This window comes from Peromyscus eremicus, chromosome 13 (genome assembly GCF_949786415.1).
Source record: "Peromyscus eremicus chromosome 13, PerEre_H2_v1, whole genome shotgun sequence".
In the NCBI taxonomy this organism is placed as follows: domain Eukaryota; kingdom Metazoa; phylum Chordata; class Mammalia; order Rodentia; family Cricetidae; genus Peromyscus; species Peromyscus eremicus.
The window spans coordinates 3,364,611-3,381,571 of record NC_081429.1 but is presented as its reverse complement, the minus strand read 5'-3'; the positions used below and the strand labels follow the sequence as shown (position 1 = coordinate 3,381,571).

General features: G+C 37.2%; 2 protein-coding genes across 4 annotated transcripts in view; one reads left to right on the top strand and one right to left on the bottom strand.

Moving 5' to 3' along the window:
• Gigyf2 (GRB10 interacting GYF protein 2) overlaps nt 1-16,961 on the bottom strand; it is a 128,645-nt gene that overhangs the window by 62,629 nt on the left and 49,055 nt on the right. For both annotated transcript variants that reach the window (XM_059278434.1, XM_059278435.1), the window contains exons 7-8: nt 14,388-14,499; nt 13,108-13,148 (exon numbers count right to left, since the gene is read on the bottom strand). In XM_059278434.1, coding sequence (XP_059134417.1) covers nt 13,108-13,148; nt 14,388-14,499 — 153 coding nt within the window. The remainder of the gene's footprint in view (nt 1-13,107; nt 13,149-14,387; nt 14,500-16,961) is intronic.
• Nucleotides 3,073-6,380, top strand: Kcnj13 (potassium inwardly rectifying channel subfamily J member 13). 2 transcript variants are annotated; one of them, XM_059278439.1, is made up of 2 exons: nt 3,073-3,545; nt 5,716-6,380. In XM_059278439.1, the coding sequence occupies exons 1-2, from the start codon at nt 3,086-3,088 to the stop codon at nt 6,336-6,338; spliced, it is 1,083 nt and encodes a 360-aa protein (XP_059134422.1). In that variant the 5' UTR covers nt 3,073-3,085; the 3' UTR covers nt 6,339-6,380. The 2 variants fall into 2 exon arrangements, with proteins under 2 accessions (XP_059134422.1, XP_059134423.1); XM_059278440.1 differs by having other exon boundaries at nt 3,073-3,309; nt 5,716-5,853.

The following is a 16,961-nucleotide window of genomic DNA, read 5'->3' as shown; positions in this document are numbered from 1 at the left end:
TGGGAGATCCTCCTGCCTCTGCCCCCAGAGTGCTGGGAGTAAAGGCGTGCGCTGCCACTCCTGGTCCCTGTAGTGGTTCTTGAACACAATATTGCTCACAAAGGCTAACCAGTCAAATGTCTTGGTTTTTAACACTAACTCTGGACTCAGGTGTGCTTAAGAATAATAGTAACTGCTAATTTTATGAACTTGGGAAATTTATTGTGCCTCGCTTTCATTATAAAATGGGAATGTTATCAGTAGTTATTACTATAAAAGTTAAGAAGCATTATAAATGACAATAAAGCAACTAATACAGAATTTACCCTATGCAAGGCATTGCCTTTTAGCCTCCAATAAATTTGGAATGATGCCTAGCACAGGATAAATAATATACATCAGCTACTATTATAAATCATTACCACGGGGGCCTGGGGAGATGGCTCAGGAGTTAAGAGCCCAGCAATCACATGGTGGCTCACAGCCATCTATAATGAGATCAAATGCCCTCTTCTGGCATGCAGGTGTATATGCAGATAGAGCACCATATACATAAAAAAAAAAATCATTACCACCATTAAGAACCATGTATAAAGCAGAAGAGTTTCTACTAAAAGTGCTAGGAACCATCAAAGATCAGCTTTAGAATAGAATACAGCATGAATGCTAAATATACGGCTACTTATCAAATAAATAAATAAATAAATAAAAGTAAATTAACTGATTTTGCTATAGTTAACCAGACTAGGCCAATAATCCAAAGCCCTCATGAAATGTGTATAATTTCTTGCCTTTCTATATACTTTTGTGGTTCCATATGAAAAATGGAGATAATCATGTCTATCTTCTTACCACACAGAAACAGAGGGTGGACAGTAAGAAGCATCTAGCACAGTGTCTACAAAGGTTTTGTTGTTGTTTCTAAAAGGAATGAGAACAGGTCTTTTAAAATATTTTAAGAATCTAGCAAAATAAGGAGCATTAAATATGGGCTGAGGTGTGGCTCACTTGTCAGCACTTGCCAGACAACAAAAAGTACACTCAATGATTATGACAACTTGGTAGGGCAATAAGTGATACAATATGAACAATTTTGTTTTAAGTCTATCACATGAAACTGAAACGACTATCTAATCTAACTGAATAACTATCCAGTGTTCAATCAGCTCTAGCTCAAAGCTGAGAAAAATATGAAAGAAGACAGCCCAGGTATCCCCAACAAAGATTACAACAGCCTCAGGACAAAAGAGAAGGTCATACACGCCTGGCTGTCCAATGTCCAAACCTATTAACAGAAAAACAGTCTCTAAAACCCCAGAGTCCCTAGATAGACCAACCCAGCAGACCCAAGTAACCTCACTCCACCTTCTCGAGTATCAAAAGGAAGAGAGCGGCAAGGCAGGACAGCACATGTGTAATCCTAGAACTGAGAAGACTAAGGCAGGAGAATCCAGCGTTCACCAGCCCGGGCTACAGAAGCAAACAAAAATGGGGGGTAGGGATGGGGAAGGGGAGCAGAAGTAGGTATGCAACACTCTCAAGGTATCTACTTCAGAAGAAGCACCTTTAGTGAAAGTCAGGCCATCTTTCTTGATTTGTTCCTGAGAGTCACTATATAAAAGTCTTGATATATTTATATATATTTATCATGTCCAAGGTTGGTCATACATTAGATGTCTATTGATAACATAGGGAAAAGCCTATCCCTTCACAAAACTGTTCACAGAAGAGAACTAATTACACTATGTTTTCAAAATTGTCATCTGATTTCTTACTGTTTATTTTTGCTTGTTAAACACTTAAAATTTTTTCTTCTGATTTACTTATTCTCAAAGCTACTGTTCTTAGGGTTGGAAGGAGGGCTCAGTAGGAAAAAACGTACCTAGCATGTACAAGGCCCCAGAGTCCATTCCTAGTACCAGGGACAATGGATGTTATCTAGATACATCTAGTTGGAATATCTTTTATTGAGGTGTAGGGGTTGAACCAAAGGTCTTATATATGTTAGGTAAGTGCTTTACTATAGAACTCCAACCAGGAATTTCATATTTTGCCAAGATTTAATATGAACCAAGGATGTGTGTGCCTTGCAGCTATCCATCCATCAACTAGGACAGAAAGGACATATTAATATATCCACAATAGCAAAATAAAACTTATTCACAAAGTTTTGAACAGGCTAATTATAAGGAATACATTAAAATTGTGTATCTGGGGCCAGTGAGATGGCTTAGTGGGTAAAAGTGATTGTTATTAGGACTGATGACCTGAGCTTGAACCCACAAGGTAGAAAGGGAGAACTAATGCCCAGATTGTCCTCTGTCCTTCAAAAAAACCACCATTGAACACATACACCATCACCACCCCCAGCGCGCACGCACACACACACACACACACACACACACACACACACACACACACCCACACACCGCATACAAAAGAATGAATGAATGAATGAATGAATGAAAAAATTGTGAGTCCCTAAAAGCTTAACATAAATGTAAGTCTTGTCCTAGTAGTAAGTCTGACTTCAAAACATCTGCAGAGTACTGGAAACTAGATCAATACAGAGTGCTTGCCTAGAATGCCCAAAGCTCTGGATTCAATCACCAGCAACTGCAAGAAAACAAAATACTTGTAGACAGTCTAATATTAACTTTCAAAGTGATTTTTACTTATTTACAGAGTAAAATACTTATGTATTTAAATTTAGTCTGTTTAATTATTATTCATAATTATGAGCAAATTTTAAAAATTTGTTATTTAGAAATAGTATTTAGTTAACTTAATAAATACTTAATGCCTGCATTTGTGCAAAGACAAATGTAGGTGTTAAAAAAAAGCACAAATAAATTATAAGCCTCACCCTCTGGAATTCAAAAATATATTTAGAAAACAAAGTATCAAATGGTATTCTTACAGTCACTCAAGGAAAGTCTAAGAAATATCCTAAAATAATATATAACTAGTTAATAAATAAATGACTTGACCAGTAATTGCCCTCTTATGTAAACACTATAAGAAAGTTCAAAACTCATGAACATGAACTCTTAAGTCAGTAAAAGACTAACTACTTTACTCTTGTTTCAGAGAATTACAGCCTGAGATGGACGGCAGTAACTGTAAAGTTAATGCTCCTCTCCTAAGTCAAAGATACCGGAGGATGGTCACAAAAGATGGCCACAGCACACTTCAAATGGATGGTGCTCAAAGAAGTCTTGCTTATCTTCGGGATGCGTGGGGAATCCTAATGGACATGCGCTGGCGCTGGATGATGCTGGTCTTTTCTGCTTCTTTTGTTGTCCACTGGCTTGTCTTTGCAGTACTCTGGTATGTTCTAGCTGAGATGAATGGTGATCTGGAAATAGATCACGATGTCCCACCTGAAAACCACACTATCTGTGTGAAGTACATCACCAGTTTCACAGCTGCATTCTCCTTCTCCCTGGAGACGCAACTTACAATTGGTTATGGTACCATGTTCCCCAGTGGTGACTGTCCAAGTGCAATCGCCTTACTTGCCATACAAATGCTCCTAGGCCTCATGCTAGAGGCTTTTATCACAGGTAATTATTTTTGTTTTTAAAGAAAAAAATACGAGCCTTTTATAAAGTATATAGTTGGTTATAGGCAAGTCTGTTGTAAGTAATTTATTTGTATTATTATAAGTAGGTGATGCCAAAGAAAGAAAAGAAACAATCTAGGGACAAACAATAGAAATATATAAAGAATATTAGAACTACGTAAGAAAAAAAAGGACTATATGTCATTAATTTGCAGGAATATACATGCAAAAATAATAACAAAAAGCCTAAAAGTAAATTCTCACAGAAGTATCCTGCTAAGTATGTGAGTAAGTATACTGAACACAAATTTTAACAATCATGCATGCTACATGACATAAGAATCTGACTTCTGCCGGGCGGTGGTGGCGCACGCCTTTAATCCCAGCACTCGGGAGGCAGAGCCAGGCGGATCTCCGTGAGTTCAAGGCCAGCCTGGGCTACCAAGTGAGTTCCAGGAACGGCGCAAAGCTACACAGGGAAACCCTGTCTCGAAAAACCAAAAAAAAAAAAAAAAAAAAAGAATCTGACTTCTTAATCTTCTTTATGGTAGAACTTTCTCCTCCGAGATCACCTACTCAATATGTACTCAACACAAGTAAGCACCATGTTTTAAAGTTACAGATACACACAAAATGCAATGGGAATGTGGCCATAAATATTTGCCTATATGTCTGGTAACATTTAAGACTCTTCCCTCTAATAGTGCTGCTTCTTTTCATGTAACATAAACAACTTTTAAAAAAGCACACTAATACACTAATAGATAAGCACTGAACACCATGAAAGATGACCCACTGTGCTACCAACTGGCACTACATCTTGTAACAAATGACTTAACTTCTATATGTATGTTCACATTGGCTCCATTCTTAGATAAATTTAAGATAATCTATGTATGGGAAAATGCTTAAATTTTTGTACTAATGTCTAGCTAAATTTGCCATTTCCTTCAATTATGAAGTTATACACAAATATATGATGTCCATATTAAATTATATAAATCAATAGATGGAATAGATGGATAGATAGGTAGATGGGTGGATGGATAGCCCCACACTACCAGTAACTTTGGTATGAACAGAATCAGGTATTTCAAGTCAACTACAATACTTCAGAATTACAGTATAACCTGCTATATTTTGTTAATGCCATCGATATGGCATAAGTAATACTGTATATTTTTATATATGTTAAGTGAATTTCAATATATTTGACTTCCTCTGTTTGCACTTAACATTTAAACACTTACAACATAATTATGGGGTCTGTAGAAATAGCTCAGTGGTTAAGAGCACCTGTTGCTCTTTAAAAGAAGAAAGACCTAGGCTCAGCTCCAGAACACATAAGGCAGCTTACAACAATGCCTTCTTCTGGCCTCCTTAGGCACTACGCACACATACAGTGAACAAATAGAATACATGCAAGCAAAACTTATACACATAAAAGAAAATGAATAAATAACATATATATACATATATATGCTATATATGAATATATGTATGTGTGTATGTATATACATAAGGATGCATATGTCTCACCAGCCTGCCAACAGGCTCTGTGGAACAAGAATGGTTAGGAAACCCTAATTTATAGCTGTGGTGGTACACAAGAAGTATGTACTTAAAAGAAACACTGAATCATCTGATAGCCAGCTTCCCCAAAAATAGCCTTTATCTATAAGTTTCAAAGGTCCACATTCTTTAATGTATCACCCCTTCTTTCAGCCCTCTCCTCTTCTGATCAACTTGCTCTGAATCTACTCTCTACTCCAAGTTGTACAACGTAACTACAATGAATTTATTTTCTATTACTTTTTAAGAACAAACATGACTATAGAAAATGATTAGTTCTTGATCTTTGTAACTTACAAGATAAAGTTTTACATTTCTTCATAACAAATCAAATTTTTCTTACAGCCATTTTGAAATCATGGGGTTTTTTTTGTTGGTTCTTAACAGAAATGCTACATATACTTTAAAAAATTCATTTAAGTAAGAGTACCTGAAATTAACAATGGTATAAATTCCTTACTCAGTGAAATGTGAGTGAGAAATATGTAACTACTTGACATACTCTTCCCATTCAGAAAAAGTATTGAGATTTAAAGTTTTCCATTCTTAAAAAACAAAGACAAAAAGAAACAAAAACATTTCAATGGTTTTTAATTTAGGTGCCTTTGTGGCGAAGATTGCACGGCCAAAAAACAGAGCGTTCTCAATCCGCTTCACTGACTTAGCAGTAGTAGCTCACAGAGATGGCAAGCCTAATCTTATCTTCCAAGTAGCCAACACCCGGCCCAGCCCTCTGACCAGTGTTCGGGTCTCAGCTGTACTCTATCAGGAAAGAGAAAACGGTGAACTCTACCAGACCAGTGTGGACTTCCACCTTGATGGCATCAGTTCTGAGGAATGTCCATTCTTCATCTTCCCGCTAACCTACTACCACACCATTACACCGTCAAGTCCTCTAGCTACCCTGCTCCAGCATGAGAACCCTCCACAGTTTGAATTGGTCGTGTTCCTCTCAGCAATGCAGGAAGGCACCGGGGAAATTTGCCAAAGGAGGACATCCTACCTACCCTCTGAGATCATGTTACATCACCATTTTGCAGCTCTGATAACTCGAGGTTCCAAAGGTGAGTATCAAGTCAAGATGGAGAATTTTGACAAGACTGTTCCTGAACATCCAACTCCTGTGGTCTCTAAGAGTCCACACAGGACTGACCTAGATATTCATATCAATGGACAAAGCATTGACAATTTTCAGATCTCTGAAACAGGGCTGACAGAATAGGACTCGCCTACACCATCCCACTTCTTATTGTATTAAATATATCCAGCCAGCTATTTTCCTTCACTGTATCTCATGTTTCCCTTTTCTCAATGCTGACTACATCATGTCTATGACCACAAAAAGTGACTAAACTAACTCTACACATCCCTGAAAACAAAACAGTCTACGTTACCAAGTTTCTAACAGTGGAAATCTGCTCAAATCAAGTCTGCAACTCAATCTGATAGATGCCCATATGAGCAAATTTGCAAAGATGTAGCATGGTATCAATAATGAAGATAAAATAGACAGTGAAGGCTAACACAGCTGAACTCTAAGAAAACCAGCACTCATTTTCATCTGTAAACTGAAGCAACAATCTAGTTTCAAACCTAGCTCCCTGGGTGGAAGCTGATTTCACAATATTTAGTGAACATCCTTTTACAACTTTTATTTTTTCAAGACAGCAAACATCATTCCTTTGATTCTTTAAACTATAAAACTTGGGTATTATCTTCCCACTTTTTAACAGCTAGGAACAAAAATACAAAAATAACAATATGGATTTTTTTTTTTCAAGACAGGGTTTCTCTGTGTAGTTTTGGTGCCTGTCCTGGATCTCGCTCTGTAGCCCAGGCTGGCCTCGAACTCACAGAGATCCGCCTGGCTCTGTCTTCCGAGTGCTGGCGTTAAAGGCGTGCGCCACCACCGCCCTGCTAACAATATGGATTTATAGATTACCCTAAAAGCATTTGAATATAACACCCAAACATATGTACATATATTTATGTATTTTTGGTAGAATATTCAGAACAAGTAAGAAAAGCTCTGGCCCAGACAGAACCTGCAGAGTGATATTTCTGGCAAGAGATACAAAACTGTATGTTTCTACTATTTTAAACTCTTACTTGTATAAGACTCAAGTAGTGATCTAAAAGCTAATCATCTCATCATCCGAGCTGCCCCCACCCTAAGTAAAAGCATTATCTTCATACTCATGACCCATTCAATGACATAAAAAAGTCCTACAAATTTCCTAAATACAAATATGTATTTAAGTTTTTAGAGAGACGAAGGTTTAATTAAGATATAACTCAAGTAGGAAAAAAAAATCTGCAATAGACAAAGCAGAAAATTAGGTAACAAAGTATTTTCAAACCCAAATTCCTGTTTCCAACATCAAATAGTTTTTTCTATAAACACAAAATGAGTGTTTATTCACCAGTAGGAGGCTGGACTAGATGATCTCTATTATTTCTTTCCAAGTCTAATATTCCATGAAAATTATGCTTTCTCTGCCTGTTTTTATTTTATATATACTAAGATGAACCCTTTTTTTATATCCAGCTTAAGATACTTCTTTAAAATAATTTTCATTTCAATTAAAAAACTGAGAGGTCTTCCAGCAAAATTTTAAAAAAAAATTCATAGTATCAGGTTTCAAAGAGATCTGTAACTGCATGCCTCCTCTTCCACTTCCCTTATTTGGGATTAAGTGGGAAAAGTACAAGATTAACTTTCACTGTGGTGGATGACCCAGGCAAAATCATCTCAAAATACATACTAAGTAACAGTAAAGTTACAGAGAACAGCAAGTCACATTTTTCTAATCTCTGACAGAAGGAAAAGAAAATAAAGAACAACTTTGGAGTGCCCTAAGACTGATAACAGCAGAAGACTATTAAGAACACAGAACCTATTACGTAAGTTTTACTGGTTAAAAATTGCAGGCATATACTCTTCCTTGGCAGGCAGACCAACTTAAGACTGCTGATAAAGACAGCAGAACTTCCTATTTACAAGATTAACCTGACGTGCGAAAATAAACCCTTACCTGAGACTCCCTGAATGTTTCTTCCTAAAGAACACTCCATCATTTACCCAGATTTCAAGTTTATCGAGCTGCCTGAGGTGACAGTGACTACATTAAGACACTTGAACCCCAAATCTCTCTACAGTTGCTTCATGTTCCCCAATTAATCAGATAAATCTCACTTCATAGTTACTAGTCAGACAAAATCTGACATCTGAAAATTAAATATGACTTCCTCACCACACACACACACACACACACACACACACACACACACACACACACACAGAGTACACAGACATTCATGCAGGCAAAATGCTCGCATACAAAATATTTTACAAGAAATGTAATTAAAAATCATTGTTTGGGGACCAGAAAGATTCTGGGAGCACTGTCCGTAATTCTTTCATTTATTTCAAAGAATCAAAGTTCCTAGGATTAACTTTTCTTCAGAGACCATTATCCCCTAAGGAGTATCAAATATAAGTAGAAGGAGGAAATCACTAGGAACTCATATACTCATCAACGAAGACCACTTAACAGCCAAGCAAAGTTACTCTTGGAAACCAGTAACAAAACATGAGAGTTCTAAAAAACTGAAGACAAGCCAGTTACCAAAAATCTTCAACTTAGATTTATGCTTGAAAATTATATACTACCAGCTACCAGGGGGGAAAAAATCTGTAACAACAACAACAACAAATCGTTGTCTATTTCCCAAGTACTTCACACCCAAATGCATATTGTATCTTGCAATTCAACCTGATAGGTATCCATGTTGGTGGATTTACCAATACTGTACTTTTCCCAGATACTTCACATAAAAGTGCATTATGTATCATACTTGGCTAAACCTACGGATGTCATAAGGATCATTTGTTTTTAATGATAATTTTCATTTCACTCTCACAGAAGCAAACTACAACATGATCACAGGAGCTAATCTCTCCTGTGCAGCAATCCATCCCTGTTGGATAGGACTTACAAATCTAATGTTACAGGCCTTTTTCCACCTATCTATTCTCCCATGGATAGTCACAGGGGTAAGCCATGATTCTTACCCAGATGTTTGTAATTCTGCCCATTTATCTTCACATATAAAGCAAACGCATGTGCTAGGTCTGTAGCTCAGTGGCAGAGAATTTTCCTAGTCTTCACAAGACCCCAGAGTTTGATCCCCGGCTTCAAAATAAATAAATAATTTAAAGCAAGTATCTAGTCTCTAATTGTAAAGGAACAAGCTGAGGCTGGGGAGATGGCTCAGCAGGCAAGCGTGCCTGCAGAGAAGCACACAGGCCTGAGTTCAAATCCTAGAATCCATGTTAAAACAAAAACAAACAAACAAAAAAGCAATCGATGTCTCCATGTACCTGTAACCCCAGAACTGGGGATGGCAGGGGACAGGACAGGAATTTTCTGGCTAGCCAGCCTAACCAAAACAGTTTCAGGCTCAGTAACAGACTCTGCTTAAAGTAAATAAGGTAGAAAGCGACAAGGAAATCACACATTTCTATGGGTATAGGCACAGACATGCTCACATACACAACGTATACACATACACATACGAAAGTAATAATTCCCAAATAAAAAGAGCAAGTCATTTTGGTATCTTTAATAATTGAATTATCTTAATTTGATGTCATAGGACATCTCACAATTGATCAATATATCAGTTTCAGATATATTAGTTTAGTACCACTATCCCTGGAGGGTGCTGTAATTATTATTAACAAACTCTAATCTACATCACTTTCAACAAATGTCAATTACTCACAAAAACAGAAAGATCAGAATATTGAACAGCTAACCTGAATGCATTACCTTACCAAAGCATTCTATTAGATGCATATGAATCACTGTACTATAGGCTAGCATGCATGTAGTCAGCATATTATCCTCCTTAATCATACCCTTTTTACATTTCACATCTATGTTTTTATGGTTCACCTTTTTTTGTTGTTACTGTTGTTGAGTTGTGGGGGAGGGGGACCTTTTTTAGACCAGGCTAGCCTTGGACTTAAAGTGATCTGCTAGCCTCTTTCTCTCCAAGAGTTAAGGATTAGGCTCAACACTATGCCTAACTGGGATTCACTTTATCAAAGACATACATACAAAGTACAAAATACCTTTATTGTTTAAAATAGAGGTGGGTTAGGAAAATTAATTAGATTCATATGACTAGAAATAATGAAGACAATGAAGGTAAACTAACTTTCATTCATCCGTTCCTGTTACTAAAGTGTAATAGTTAAAAATCAAGCTATACGGGGGCCTGGGCATGGTGGCACACACCTCTAACCTTTAATTCCAGCACTAGGGGGAGGCATATGGATCTAGGTTTGAAATCAGCCTTGTCTACATAGTAAGTTCCAGGTCAGCCAGGAAAAATAGTATAACTCTGCCTTAAAAAAACAAAAACAAACAACAACAACAAAAAACAAACAACAAGCTAATCTCACCAAAAGAACTCACTACTTCCCCAAAGCACCCAACAATTTCAGAAACTGTTAGATGATTTTAAGAATGCATTTAACACCTGCCTCCTTGAACCTTCCATTATTTAGACTCTGAATTTCAAGTAGGTCCAGCCCTATTCTTCACTCCTATGATGTGTAAGGCAGTATTTGTGATGACCCTGCCCACAGTCATCTCCTATCCCAACTACCCATTTCCTTGATGCAGCTGCATTACAAGGCTTCAAGTGCCTTGGCCTCCAACTGCAAAGCATGACCCTTTTCTTCCAAATTTTGACCCCAAAAGTCAGCACAAAGCTTAGGCTATCTAGTAAGACAAAAGATGATGGGGGACGGGGTGTCTGCTGGAGAGTAGAGCTTCCCAGCAGTCACATCAGATGGTTTAAAAAAGCCTGCAAGTCCAATTCTCTGGGATCTGCCATCCTCTTCTGCCACCATAGGCACACACATGAGGACACACACATTCACACATACATACACATAAATAAAAAAATCTGAAACTAATAAAAGGCAGTAAGCTTTCCATCTTCTGGCTCACTGAGGTAATTCAGATCTAGTACCTATTGCCCTGACCTATAAGGACACTGCTGATTAATATGAAGCTGAAGTCATCCAAAAGAAGGCTATGTCTTTCCCCAAGAGGCTACTCCATACTTTAAATTCTGTAGTTTACTTACATAAGACTGCATTTTCTGCTGTTAGATTTCCATCTCTTAAATTTCCATCTCATTAGATTTGGTCCTTTGTTACACCTTAATTTTGATGTGAAGTTCAAATTTTCCTACTCCACAGACTACTTCCCTCTGAGCACTGATTTGAAATCTGACCTGCAACTAATAATATCTTCCAAAAAAAAAAAATTAGCACCTGCACAAGGCCTATGACATAATTAGAAATTCAATGTTTGTTGAATGAATAAATGAGTTCAAATACCCTATATCTTCTCATAAGGAATATGAGAGCTTAGAATAAATATGACCTTCTGATTTCAAATCCTGTACTACCCTTCATCACCTCTCCACAATCAAGGGCAAAAGTGCTGAATCAGAGCCTAAAGAGATGGCTCAGTAGTTAATACTGCTTGCTGCTCTTCCAAAGGTCCTTAGTTCAGTTCCCAGCACCAATACAGAGTGGCTCACAACCACCTGTAATTCAAGTTGGGTCCAAGGGATCCAACAACCTCTTCTGGTCTCCGTGGGCACCTGAACACACAATATACACACAGAGAGACACACATACACATAAAAATGTTTTTAAAGTATTGAATCAGATAAGGATGGGAACAAAGGTCCTACAGAATCTCTCCAGGCAGCATTCACAAAATGGTCTACAATATGGGTCAAATGTGACAGTAAGTTACCTAGTCAAACCTAAATTTCATCATGCTACACTCATTTAATGTCATTTTATTAATGAGAACCAAGAATTCCCAACGCCATGCTAATGAATAAAACTAATTACAAATATGTTTAGGTGAGTTTTACAGAGAAGCAGTGAAATAAAACTGACCATCTTAACTTCCTTATTTATAAACCATTTTCATTCAATTCAGTCTGAACAGTACTTACAAATTTAACATGTTTCTGAGAAATATTAATCACTACCAAATACAAGCATACTCTGCAGAACATTTTTGCTACTTGAAGGAATATAGAAACTGAAATTTTTCAAATTTGTACTCATAATGTGACAGTTCACTTTTTTTTTCACCAAATATTAATGCAGACCACCAATTCATCAGTCAGAAAACCCATCTTAACCTTACAGATTAACTAAATCATCATAAACACTAAATCATCTTTTCTTATTAAGTTCCTCTTACGTAGATATCTTTACTAACTTATGGCTGCTGACATCTCACAAGAAAAAAAGAAAAAAAAAAAAAAGCATACTGAGTAAAGAAAGCGAGGCCAGCAAGATGGCTTGCAGGTAAAGGTGCTGCTGAGTCTGAGCCCCAGAACCCACATGAAGTTAGGATAGAACCAACTCACCACCTTTACATACATGGTGTGGTATATGTCCCCCCAGCTCCACATATACATATTATGAATACATACATACACAATAAAAGAATATAGTCCAATAGTTGATTAAAGTAGGAATATTCCGTTTTAGCCTTTGCCTTCTCACACAAAAGCCACAGTTCCAGCAGCTTCCCTGCTCTCACCATGAGATACTATCTACGATAATAAGGAGTAACCAGATTAGTTCCTGATTTAGAATTTCAGTCCAGCAAGGCATCATATGGAAAGGATATGCTTTGCAGAAAACAAGCAACCCTAAAATATCAAATCAAGTAAATCTGGATAGTTACATTCATCACTCCTGGTTTCACCCACGAAAGGCTTTAAGACCCACTGGACTCTAACAGTGTTACAGCTCCATCTACTGGATCTGTGCAGGTAACAGTTAATCTGCTTTAAGTTTATACTTCTACGTGGGACTTGTTAAGCATTAGTAACAGGAGAGTCCAGGACGTATTTCAAAACAGTAAGAACCTTACCTACGTCTTTTCTTCCTGGTTTTTCAAAGCGCCTGTCACCCCTAAAAAGACAAAATAATTTCAAAAAGGGCTTGGAAAGCAACACAGATTTCCTGTCATGATATCCACTTCCTTGTACTCCCTTTAATAGCAGTTCTGCTACCTAATATTTAGAAAATACGGAAAGTATAATGATGAAAACAAAAACTCCACCACACCACCTACCAAAAATTAGCTTCTAATGACTAGAATATTATTCATGTTAGTTAGAAACATGGTAAGACTATTTTATATACTACTTTGGCAATGTTTTTACACATCATTAAATTTCCTTTGTTTGTGGTCCTAAGTACTAAATCCAGAGCCTCGAGGTGCTGGCAAGACAGTTACCACTGTTACAACCCTAACTCTTCTACACCTTTATTTTAAGATCAGGGCTCACCCTTAACTTTAATGATTATATGATATTACATTCTATTGTGTGGAAATTTCATTATCCAATGGCACTATCGTCTGTTTGGGCTGCTTCACTTTTTATATTATAGATACTACAATGGCTATTCCTTTAAATCCAGCATGATGCAACTGCCCTCATTTATCTTGCCAAGACTTCATACAAAGTCAAAAACCCTAAGAAGATGCATTTTTTCATACCAACAAAATGACATACCAACCAATAAAATGACTGCTAAAAAAATAACAAACCAATTATCCATGCTTGCACTAATTTATTCATCTATTCATGCTTATAGTTTTAAAATTTTCTAATCACGATGGCTTTCTAATAATTAATACTTTTGAATGAAGTTCTGTAACTGTACACAGAGGCTTCAGCTCTGCACAAAGCAGAAAATGACTAAGTTCTCTGTTTTCAGAATGGTCTTTCTTTGGGTGGGGGGCTGGAGAAGAGACAGGTTTCCCACCCAATCTTTGTAATTCTCTAGATCTCACTATGTAGCCCATTTTGGTCTGGAACTCATGATTCTTCTGCCTTAGCCTCCCAAGTGCTGGGATCACAGGAACATGCAACCCTGTACCAGTCACAAAAGGAACACGGTGTGCTTTGTTTTGTTTGGAGTACTGAGGGCTGAACCTCCCTAGAGAGTTACCATTGGGTTATAATCCTAGCCTTTTTTTCTATTTTTATTTTGAGTCAGGAGTTGGCTAAATTGTACAGGATAGCCTCAACTCCAAAATCTCTTCCCTCAGCATGCCAAGTAACTGGCACTACAGGAAAGCACTATGGAGTAAGTTTTATAGACCAACAAATCCTTACATTACAATCTGAACACTTGAGTTACCTTTCTTCCCAGCTCTGTGATCTATGCATTTCCCTGCCACCTCCTCGCCCGAACACACCCTCTACTTCATCAAAACTTCTTTGGTAGAAACCACATTCACCTCTACCTCTGCCTGAAAATAAGAAAACAGGGGGAGGGGAAATAGTCAGAAACCAACACCCAGCACATGTTCAACATCAAAGGTTAATCTCTGTGAAGTTCTGTCTGTCCTTGTACAAAGCAGGATGTCTACATTTAATTATTTAGCAAGGCCTATAACGGCTCAGATGTAGCTGAACTATGGGTTGAAAAACAAAACAAACAAACAACCTACCACTGAAAGAATCCCAGTCCTGAACAATAAACAACATTAACATTAAGTTCTTCAATAAAAAAAGTCAACAGTGAAAATCGAAGTTCAATAAACTATTATAAACTGAATGCTTCAGTGGATTATTTTCAATAACTACTGAGAAAAATCTTAATATGGAGACTTTGTAGAGAGAAACAATAGTGGAAATGTCAAGCACAATAAAATAATTTTATGTAATTCCAGAAAAAGAATAGTGAGAGTGAATTATACAACTTTAGGATTGTGAACATGGGTAAGCATCCTTCATACTTGACTCAAATCTTGAGGTAAGGAAAATAGCAACACTAAAATCAAACCACAGAGCTGGCTGTGTAGGGATTTAGAGGCTTTGCAATTCAAATGTAAACACACTTTTAATGAAGGCCAACTATCAACCTGTGACTCGACTCAGAATTTTTCCCAGTAGAAATACCTTTGCAGAGTCAAGTGTGGTGGAATATACCTATAATCTTAGCAGTCGGGGGGCCAAAGCAGAGGATCAAAAGTTCAAAGCCAGCCTGCACTACTTCAAGAATGACTCAAAAAGTCTGCAAAAGATGGATAGGACAGAAAGGGAAAGGAAATGAAGAAGGGGAAAGGGAAAAAGAGGCCCTCACAAGCATGTAAACCATCATGCACTACATATAGTTCTAATCAGTGACAGCTACTTACTAGAACTACAGTTCACTCATTATAATGGAGCTGAAAACTGTAGTAACTAGAGACTCCTTACGTTACTCAAGTACTTGTGGTGATGCTGGTCTAAAGAAATCCACGGTGCTGCCAGTCACATAAAAACACAGCATATGAGACAGCATGTAGTATACAGTATGTGACTGTGACAATGAACGGCTATGTTACTAAATTGCAGATATACTATACCATATTTTCAAGTGCACTTATTTTAAATTTACTGTAAAACAATCTTCCATTAGCATCATATATCTTATAATCATTGTATCTTAACTATATTAAGAAGCCAAGCCAAGTGATTAACCTAAACCATCTAAACTTCTGTAAATTATAATGCTCACACATCAATGAAAATGAAATCACCTAATGAGGCATTTAATTTTGTTAAATAAGGCATGACTATATATGTGTATGAAAATGAACACTTCAATTTCAAAACACTAGAAAGAACCTAATAATGTTTGGCTAAATAAATTGATATAAGACAATCTGAAGCTACAGAATTAGGCACTGATAGAAATCCAAACCTTTGCTCCTAAATGACAAAGCATACTCAAGAACGTGTGTGTGTATATGTATAGATATCCATACACAGTATTTGTCCACACTGCTGCACAGCTAACAGTCAAAAATACACACATGCCAAGTGAGCAGCAAGCAGTGTGCACTTTCAGCTTCACATATTCCGTACAGTTTTCTCAATTAATATGGCAACTGTATCCTACACAGATCGGAAAACTGTAAGTGGCCTGGGAGTCTGAGATCTATTTATAACTAAAAACACCTTAGCAACTGTCCCTAGTCTAATTTCTCCCATAGAGCAAAATGATCAGAAGAAAATGATGGAAATTTATTTTGTGTATGGTGCTGGGTACCAAACCCAGCAAATTGCAAATGCTAGTCAAATGCTCTGCCCCAAAAATACACTCCCACCCTAAAACAATAGACTTTGAATGAGGCTTTATTCTTCACTTATATAACATATATAAATAACTTCAAGCATCCACGTATTTCTTCTACTTGTTCACCATAATCTACCAGGAATGGACTCAGATCCCGGGTGTACTTCTATGACTCTTACAAACCACTAAAATAATGCACAGAACTGTACAGGGGTAATCTCAGGGACAACAGGTATTCTCTTGACTAGCCTAAGTATCCACTTCCTCTATAAAACAGAAGTGAAAACCACAGAAGTGTTCAACTATAACAATCTCAGAAGTCACCTTCCAGTTTCATCAATGTCACTTTAGTCAACCTAAAGTCAACTTGATGTTTAAGAAGCTTCCCTTCTGCCCCACATTCAGAATACACACTCATTTTATTTAAAATCCTAAAATAACATAAACTATTCTAACACAAGTAGATTCCTCCATAATAATGATTTTAGGATGAGGGAAAAAAATCCCTTCTCATTTTCAAGAATAATTTTGTCAGGGCTGGAAAGATGGCCCAAGAGTTAATAGCTCATGAGTGAACTGAGGTCTGCTCCTAGCACCCACACTGCCTGGCTCACAACTGTTTAATTACAACTACAGGGGAGCCAGTGC

Coding starts and splice junctions, on each gene's coding strand:
- Kcnj13 (XM_059278439.1), top strand. CDS start 3,086: ATGGACGGCAGTAACTGTAAAGTTAATGCTCCTCTCCTAAGTCAAAGA. Junction 3,546..5,715: donor GCTAGAGGCTTTTATCACAG/GTAATTATTTTT, acceptor TTTTTAATTTAG/GTGCCTTTGTGGCGAAGATT.